This window comes from Leucoraja erinacea, chromosome 25, assembly GCF_028641065.1.
Source record: "Leucoraja erinacea ecotype New England chromosome 25, Leri_hhj_1, whole genome shotgun sequence".
NCBI classification, from domain to species: Eukaryota; Metazoa; Chordata; class Chondrichthyes; order Rajiformes; family Rajidae; genus Leucoraja; species Leucoraja erinaceus.
The window spans coordinates 24,633,006-24,642,891 of record NC_073401.1 but is presented as its reverse complement, the minus strand read 5'-3'; the positions used below and the strand labels follow the sequence as shown (position 1 = coordinate 24,642,891).

The following is a 9,886-nucleotide window of genomic DNA, read 5'->3' as shown; positions in this document are numbered from 1 at the left end:
TATTCATCCTCACATTCCTTAATTCCTCATTTATATACTTCCTGTAATGAATATAGTCATACCATCAACAGCATAAATACTACGCCATGATCACAGTGAATGACAGTGCTGGCTCGATGGGCCGAACGGCCTACTCCTGCACCTCTTGTCTATTGAAACTAACATCTGTTTAAATAATGTTAACTCTCCTCCATTATATATGTTGTAGTTACAGTACCAGTAGACTCTTTGCCTCGTTGATTTTTTATTATTTTCTATTAGCATTAGATTTGAAATAAATTAAATTAAATGACTTGGCGAAACATTATTGCTATTAGTTTATTATAGTCATATCTATCAGGGTACGGTGAAAACATTGTTTTGCGTGTTATGCAAGCAAATCATACCATACATGAGAACACCAGGTTAAAAGAGAAAATAAACAGAAAGCAGAATAGTGTGTTACAGCAGATAGAAAATGTGCAAGGCCACAAATAAGTAGATTTGAAGATCGGAAATTCCTCTTTAGCGTACAAGGTCCATTCAAGAGTCTAATTTCAGCTCGAAAGATGTTGTTCTTGAATCTGGAGGTACATGCATGTTCTGCCAGGAGGGATAGGGGCAAAATGAAAATGGTCGGGTGTGAGTGGTTCTTGATTATGTTGGTTGCACTATAATATAACAATTGGAGCATAAATAAAACATCTCATTAATATCACCAAGAAAGCTAGTAGCAGTAAAGCCAGATTTATGTCCAGTATGTGATGGTTTCAATCCAGGCTTTTAAAAATAATAAAGAAACAAGGTTTGCAAATTATGCTGGTTTACAAAAAAGGACACTAAGTGCTGGAGTAACTCAGTGGTTACCTAGAATATCCCTGGAAAACATCAAAAGGGATGTTAACCATATAACCATATAACAATTACAGCACGGAAACAGGCCATCTCGGCCCCACAAGTCCGTGCCGAACAAATTTTTTTTCCCCTTAGTCCCACCTGCCTGCACTCATACCATAACCCTCCATTCCCTTCTCATCCATATGCCTATCCAATTTATTTTTAAATGATACCAATGAACCTGCCTCCACCACTTCCACTGGAAGCTCATTCCACACCACAACCACTCTCTGAGTAAAGAAGTTCCCCCTCATATTACCCCTAAACTTCTGTCCCTTAATTCTGAAGTCATGTCCTCATGACCCCGGGGATTCGGAGGCTCCAACCGCAGGTCTGGTGGACAGGAACACCGGGAGCCCGCGGGTCCCTGCTGGGAGACCGCTTTTCGGGGCTTCCGCAACGGCGACTTCTCCCGCCCGAGTAGCGGGGTCGAGGATGACCAGGAGCGGGGCCTGACATCATCGCCCGGCGTGGCTTCAACGGCTGCGGGACTTTGCTAGCGCCCGTCGGGGGCTCCAACAATAAGACCCGGAGTGTGGCCTTGCACCACCCGGCGCGGCGTTAATGGTCGGGGGACAATTGTTGTCGCCCGCCGGGGGCTCTGACTTGGGCTCTGACTTTGACTCTGACATCGGGGGGAGAGGGAAGTGCAGGGGAGAGATAGGTTTTTTTGCCTTCCATCACAGCGAGGAGGAGATGCGCTGTGATGGATGTCTGTGTAAATTGTGTTGTGTCTTGGGTCTTTTTTTTCTTGTATGTATGACTGCAGAAACAACATTTCACTTGAGCCTCTATGAGGTTCAAGTGACAAATAAATTGTATTGTATTGTATTGTATTGTTTGAATCCTCCCTATTCTCAAAGGGAAAAGCTTGTCCACATCAACTCTGTCTATCCCTCTCATCATTTTAAAGACCTCTATCAAGTCCCCCCTCAACCTTCTGCGCTCCAGAGAATAAAGACCTAACTTATTCAACCTTTCTCTGTAACTTAGTTGTTGAAACCCAGGCAACATTCTAGTAAATCTCCTCTGTACTCTCTCTATTTTGTTGACATCCTTCCTATAATTGGGCGACCAAAATTGTACACCATACTCCAGATTTGGTCTCATCAATGCCTTGTACAATTTTAACATTACATCCCAGCTTCTATACTCAATGCTCTGATTTATAAAGGCTAGCATACCAATTATGGGTCAGTATCCTTGTTTAGATTAATTGTGAGGATGGTGGAGAAATCTGGAAGAGAGTAGTGGCTGCGGCAGGACAAAGCCTGGCAAGGTAATAAGTTGAGAGGGGGGAGGGGGGATTGATTAGCAGGTGGTGAACAAAGGACAGAAATGAAAAGATAGAGGGGAGAGACAAAAGGTTGAAGAGCTGTGAATTGTTCTTGAAGCTGGAGGAAAAGATCTAGGTGGAAGGGGAGGTGGAAAGCAAATGGGTGGGGCATAGGGGGTGGGGGTGGGGGAAGAAAGAGGGGTGGGAAAAGAGGGGGAGGGGTTGCAGGTTACTTTACCAAAAATTGGAGAATTCAATGTTCTTACCGTTAGTCTGTAAGCTATCTAGGGAAAGGGGGGGGGGGGGGGAGGAAGGAAGAAAAAGGGGGTTGTTCTCTCGAGATGCTGCTTGACCCACTGAGTTACTCCAGCACTTCATGTCTTTTTTTTTATCAAATAATGTTTCTTGGAGGAAGTAACCAAGCAATGGACAGGAATAATTTCTAGAATGCATTGAAAGTAGACAGTGGACCCTGGCTCCTGACACGGATGTCAGAATCTTTGAACAGAATGCCTCAATCATGCGTGGAGACTTTAGTTGGTTGGCTTGGGGCAAAAAGGCCCTCTCCATCAGATCCCTCACACTTTCTGTACTGTTGTTGGAGTGGCACCAATGGCAGTTAACCACCTTCTTCTCCGGTGTGTATTAGCTAAGAAGATCTGATGATGTTGTACAAGACAAATTGTTGGTAATTCACGTTATATAGACACAAGTTGCAGCTCACGTTATATAGGTACAAAAAGCTGGAGTAACTCAGTGGGTCAATCAGCATCTCTGGAGAAAAGGAATAGGTGACATTTCAGGTCGAGACCCTTCTTCGGACCGAGAGTCAGGGGATAGCGAAACGAGTGGTATAATGATATAGGGAGATATCGAACAAATTAATAAAAGATATACAAAAAGTAATGATGATCAAAGAAAGGTGGAGCCCACACTGGTCCATTGTTGGTTGTTAAATGGTTGATAACGAGTTGTACAGATAGAGAAACTTAAAAGGTCAATGTGAAAATAGTATGTCAACAGCGGGAATGAGAAAGAGAGGGAATGCAACGGTTAGATGAAGTTGGAGAAATCAATATTCAAACCACTGGGTTGTAAGCTGCCCAAGTGAAATATGAGGTGCTGTTCCTCCAATTTGGGTTTGGCCTCACTCTGACAGTGGAGTTGGCCGAGGACAGAAATGTGCAGATGCTGGTTTACCCCGAAGGTAGACACAAAACGCTGAAGTATGTCAGCGGGTCAGGCAGCATCTCTGGAGAGAATAGGTGATATTCTGAAGAAGGGTTACGGCCCGAAATGCCACCCATTCCTTCTCTCCAGAGATGCTGCCTGACCCCACTGAGTTACTCCAGCATTTTGTGTCTATCCCAGGACAGAAAGGTCAGTATGGAAAGATAGATACAAAATGCTGGAATAATTCAACAGGACAGGCAGCATTCTGGAGAGAAGGAATGGGTGACGTTTCGGGTCGAGACCCTTCCTCAGACTGAAAGATGGAACAATGTGTACTAATATCTCTCGTTTCCCTAATCCCCAAATAGTCTGAAGAAGGGTCTCGTCCCGAAACGTCACCCATTCCTTCTCTCCAGAGATGCTGCCTGTCCCGCTGAGTTACTCCAGCATTTTGTGTCTATCTTCGGTTTGTACCAGCATCTGCTGTGTCGGAAGGAACCGCAGATGCTGGTTTACACAGAAGATAGGCACAAAAAGCTGGAGTAACCCAGTGGGACAGTCTGCGTCTCTGGAGAGAGAGAGAGAATGAATGAATGACTGAATGAATTGAATGATGAATGAATTGAATGTGTGAGTGAGTGATTGAACGAGTGAGTGAGTGAGTGGGTGAGTGAGTGAATAGGTGAGTGAGTGAGTGAATGAATGAATAAGTGAGTGAGTGAATGATTGAATAAGTGAGTGAGTGAATGATTGAATAAGTGAGTGAGTGAATGAATAAGTGAGTGAGTGAATGAATTAGTGAGTGAGTGAGTGAATAAAAGAAAGAAAGAAAGAAAGAAAGAAAGCATGAAAGAAAGAAAGATTGAATGAATGGATGGATGAATGAATGAATGAATGAATGAATGATTGAATGAATGGGGCGACGTTTTCGGGTCGAGAACCTTCTTCAGACTGAACAGAACAGGGGCCGGCAACAGTTGACCCCAGAGAGGCTGGAGTCCACGCTGCTTGGACAACTAGCGGCGGCGCGCACGGCCGGACCACCACCAGCAACGGAGGCGCGCACGGCGCGGGGGCGCGCGCAGCTTCCCGCTGGTTGAAGCCGCTGCCGGGGCCACACCGCCCCCGCGCGACCGGCCGCCCGTCCGTCCCGTCCCGTCCCCGCGCACAGCACAAGCGGCGGGAAGCAGCGTCGCCGAGGTGGGCATCGCTCGGAGCTGCGGCCAAAGCGCGGAAAACCCGGGTAAGTGGCGCTCGCTCGGCTTCTGCGGCCATTTCGGGGACTCGACCGAACGGAACCGGCATGGCGGGGAAAGGATGCCGTCGCCCGGCCTCTTTAGTCCGGTGAGGCCCGGCTCGGCCCGGCATGGCGGGGGAGGGAGGCCGTGTCCTGGGCTCGGTGGCCCGGCATGGTCCGGTGCGGCGAGGCGAGGCAACGCCGGTTGGTGCCGGCATGGCGCGGTTTTGGCTGGGCGGGAGGAAGGTGTTCACTGTCCTTGATCGGCCTCATCTGCTTGCAGGCCCCGCATTGTGAGGGGGGCAAGATGTCGGGCGGCTACCGGTGGGGAGGCCCCAGCGGCGGCGAGAGCCGGATCTATGTGGGCAACCTGCCGACCGACGTGAGGATCCGCGACATCGAGGACATCTTCTACAAGTACGGCAAGATTCGGGACATCGACCTGAAGAACAAGCGCGGCTCGGCGCCCTTCGCCTTTGTCGAGTTCGAGGACCCGAGGTAAACGGCGGAGCCGCGGCCCGGGACATGGCGCAGTCTCTAGTGACCCCCTCCTTACTGACCGTGAACCGGGACATCAAACCCCCCCCCTCCCCACTTACAGTGAACCGGGGCCGAATGCTTCCACCCCTCGTGTCCCGGGATCTCCACCTTCCCCATCGGGGCCGTGTGCTCCCGGGACCTCTAATTTCCCTCATCCCCACAGAGGGTGCTCTATCCCCCGGGTCACAGGACTTCCAACACCCCCCCCCTCAACAGGGCCGTGTACCCCGTGCCCCCCATCATAGAAACGTAGAAAATAGGTATAGGAGTGGGCCATTCGGACCTTCGAATCAAAATGAGTACCCCGTTCCTGTTTTCTCTCCATACCCCTTGTTTCCCTTAGCCCTAAGAACTAAATCGGGCTCTCTTTTGAAAATCTGTGTCCCAGGAGCTCTAATTCCCCACCCCGTCGACCCGGGGGACCCACCACTTCTCAGGGACCTGCCCCCACCCCCACTGCTTATATCTCTTCTGCTCTGTGAAATGGGCCGTATGCTACCAATGCCTCCAACCCACCCAACAGGGGCCACGTGCTTCCCCTCCCTCCCCCGTGTCCTGGGACCTAAAAACTATCCCCCACCATACCTTGGACTCCAACCCTCCTCCACCGTGCCCCAGGATCATGCCCTCCCACCATGAACCTGGCAGTGTGTCTCTTCCCTTTCTCTCCCCCCCCCCCCCCCCCCAGTGAACAGGGGCCTGCACCTTAACTGCCCGCATCACCTTCCACTATGAATGGATCAGAATTTAGTTGTTGGTGCCAATGTTCTTTATTCAAGATTTAGTTGAATGCAACATGTGTCCTGCACATGTCTTTTGCAGTTTGTCTCGCTCGCCCTCTAGTCTTTATTTCCACCCGAGGGAAAAGGTTATGACTCCAGAGAAAACGAAAAAAGTTTGTCCAAACTCACTGTTTAGGTAATGATCTCTTATCCACGTAAAGTGCAAAATCTCACACTTGTTCCAAAAACTCCACATGCCATTTTTCCACCCATTTCTGTAGTTGATCTAAATCCCGTTGTACACTTTGACAGTCTTCCTCACTGCAAACGTACTAACCAACCCCTTTATGTTTACGTGCAAATCATTTATGTATATATATCACAAACAGAAGTCCCAGCACAGATTCCTGTGGAACTCCTCTGGCCATACCCCCCCCCCCCCCCCGGCCAGAATAACACCCTTGTGCCACAACCCATGGTCATCTATAAGTAAGCCAGTTGCTTTATTTATATTACTATTCTAAAATAATTTCGAAATTTTCCTAAACCTATCCAGTTTTTTCTTGATTGGAACTGGGAAGAACCTGAAATTTCTTCTTGTTGCAAAGGACAGTTATTTGCATTCAAGGGTGGGCTGCAAAGAAAATTGTTTACTTAAAAATAAATTTAACATTTAACCACTTCTCCCTTACTACTTTCCTCAACAGTTGGAGAATCATTCCTGAAGTCTCATACGTCTACAGCAGCTTTCTTAACTAGTTTGTGACCTCTTGTTATTTCCCGGCCCTCATAACCTGCCCATGTGTCTGATTATTCTCAGCAAGCCATTGTGCCCTGATGATCTGGGCTAGTACCAAGTTGTAAATGGTTCTAGCTAGGTCGTGCCCAGATCTTTTTGGTGATTGTAGCACAAATCAAATTGGATTCTGATGGATGTGGACGGTGTTATACTGGATATACGGTTGACCTAACCGAGCACTTCATGTCTTAGCTTGATGCATTCTGCAAATCTGTTCATCTTTGTGCTCAAATCTGAAACTTGGTTTTAAAAAATATGGGTTGCGAATATGGCAGGTGAGGCACATTAGAAAAATTGGTTGGTCCAAGTCCCTGCCATAAAAGTCAGAACGAGGAGCTGTGAATTTATGCAACAAAGGCTGGAAGAGTGGATGTAGTTTTAACAACAAAAAAACTTCAGCTGCAGTGATCTGTGTGTCTTAGTATCAATATTTTCTGCAACAATCACTCTGCAACTTTGAAATTAGTCATATTAGTTAATTTCCAATTAGGATTTTTATTTAATTATAACTTTATAATTAAAACATGAATGAATTTTCATGCAAGCTGTTGAAGAGTAAAGTGAACTGGTTTTGTGTCAAAGTGGGTCATTTCTATCTGGCGTTTCTGGCATCTCAAGCTTAAAACCGTGCAATTGGTTTTATTCTGGCAGTACCTATTATGTTATACACAATTGCAGAAAGGGTAATAATGAGATTCGTCAGGTAATCTTTTTTGGGGAAGATAATATTTTAAGGACTGAGCTGTGGCCAAGCTCTTCAAATGTTATCCATCATTAATCTAAACAGTGGAATGGGCAAATGGAGCCTGCGTTTATTATCAATCTGAGAAGACAATACTTCCACAGAATTATGTTTGATTATCTTTGTACATTATGTGAAGTATTGTTGTGGAGCATCAATATCTTGCTCGGTTAAGATTATTGGTATCAGTTGTTCAAGACTAGAGAGAGACAGGGTGGAAACAGACCCTTTGGCCCACCATGTCCGTGTTGGCCAGCGATCACCCCAGTACACAAGCACTATCCTAAACAGTAGGGACTATTTGCAGTAGCCAATCAACCTACACGCCTGCACGTCTTTGAAATGTGGGAAGAAACCAGAGCACCCGGAGAAAATCTAGGTGGACACAGGGAGAGTGTACAGACTCCGTACAGACAACACTCGCAGTCGGGATCGGATCCGGGTCTCTGGCATTGTAAGGCAGCCACTCTACTGTTATGCCACATTGCTACCCATTTAAAGCTGGTATTGTTTGAGCCTTCTCAACCAGTTTTGCTTTCAGGCTTCATCTAACCTAAACCAGGTTAAACAGTCTTAAATTTTTTCAACAAATAAGAAACACAATATTCAAACCATTTTCTAGCTGTCCAGATTTGTGTGTCTGCCCTGTTATCTCCCTGCAACTTTGCAATATTGTCTTCTTGAAATCCATTCAAATGCCTTTCTAAGAGTTCCAATGGAATTCAATTCTGAAAAATATTGTGAACCCTCCTTATTTCCCTTGTTTTGTAAGTTATTTCAAATCTCTGATCTCGGGTCCTGTAGTATTTCTGAACCAAAGAGGTAAACCCTTGGTGATAGGAAGACAGAATGCCAACAAGCTTAGTTAGTAATTAGTAAACCTGATCCACACAACTTGCCCTGAAAATCCAATGACAGTATTAGTATTGCAGTATTAGTTTGTAAAAGTTCTACTTCAGTTATCCACGAGATTGTTAAAGGAACAAAAACTGAAGCTTAGGACAGTGACTGATTTAAACATCAGAAGTCCAAAGTTTGATCCACAATTTCATACGGTTGTAGAGCCATTGCCAGTTGACCCTGAAACACTCCACTTCCAAGTACTATTTATGTTGGGGTGTGTTCAAGTTATGTGAGGAGGAATCCATCACCTGATATTTACTTGTAAGGGATTTCTTAAGCAATCTCGGTTGCATGATAATCAACTGGCAACTGTCCTCTTCGCATGGAGTAAGATCCCGGTTCAAGTTGACTCCAAGACTGCATTGGATAGAAACATAGAAATTAGGTGCAGGAGTAGGCCATTCGGCCCTTCGAGCCTGCACCGCCATTCAATATGATCATGGCTGATCATCCAACTCAGTATCCCGTACCTGCCTTCTCTCCATACCCTCTGATCCCCTTAGCCACAAGGGCCACATCTAACTCCCTCTTAAATATAGCCAATGAACTGGCCTCAACTACCCTCTGTGGCAGAGCGTTCCAGAGATTCACCATTGTGTGAAAAAAGTTTTTTTCTCATCTCGGTTTTAAAGGATTTCCCCCTTATCCTTAAGCTGTGATCCCTAGTCCTGGACTTCCCCAACATCGGGAACAATCTTCCTGCGTCTAGCCTGTCCAACCTCTTATGAATTTTGTAAGTTTCTATAAAATCCCCTCTCAATCTCCTAAATTCTAGAGAGTATAAACCAAGTCTATCCAGTCTTTCTTCATAAGACAGGCCTGACATCCCAGGAATCAGTCTGGGGAACCTTCTCTATATTGACTCCGTTATTGAAATAATGCTTAATATTTAAATAGAAGTCTCATAAACCCGCATATTGCAGGGAGCTATTTGAAGAACAGATTTTGATTTTTAAAAGATGCTTTCACTGGGGGCTCAGATTACATATATCAGTTTGAGACCAAGTATCCTTGGGGTGTGTTGGTCATGGGTACGTGACATGAGAAACCACCTACTTTAATCTTCTGTAGCATTACGTGGTTGCATCCTAGTTTCACCCCATCAATCAAGTCTTTACTTTCACCTCTACTTTATTATTTTATGTCTGGCATTCCAAATGCCATCCTTCGTCAACTTGAGATCACCTAAATCTCGGTTCATATTTTTCACGAAGGATTGTTCCCTCGTCATTCTTGTTCTTGCCTTATTTGACTTGATATGGCAATGTTATTAAAATTATCAGTCTTGTTTGCATATTCTTGTACATCTATTTTAGATGCTCAGGTAGCATTCAAGTATCTCTAAGTACCACTTCTATTGTCAGGCCTCATTGTTCAATATCTTTCCCAACTGATGTTTATAGTTATTTATTGGGAAAAATTGTTTAAGGTGGAAGCTGTCTAGGAAAAAATGTTTTGTGTACAGCTGAAATTGACGATTGAAAACACCAAGATTGTTCCTTTAACTAATAATTTTCAATGTAAAGTGCAATTGCAAAGCCGGTACATTTCCATTTAATTGCCAACTAAGTGGGTATAGGACCTCCCCACACCCAAAAAAAAACCCTTTAGGTCTTTT

The 9,886-nt window shown here is 45.4% G+C and overlaps 1 protein-coding gene across 1 annotated transcript in view; it reads left to right on the top strand.

Annotated features, from left to right (window-relative positions):
- The first annotated feature begins 4,408 nt into the window (after positions 1–4,408).
- Positions 4,409–9,886, top strand: part of LOC129709125 (serine/arginine-rich splicing factor 1B-like) — a 23,162-nt gene continuing 17,684 nt past the window's right edge. The window contains exons 1-2 of the mRNA XM_055655249.1: positions 4,409–4,568; positions 4,846–5,060. Coding sequence (XP_055511224.1) covers positions 4,870–5,060 — 191 coding nt within the window. The 5' untranslated portion in view covers positions 4,409–4,568; positions 4,846–4,869. The remainder of the gene's footprint in view (positions 4,569–4,845; positions 5,061–9,886) is intronic.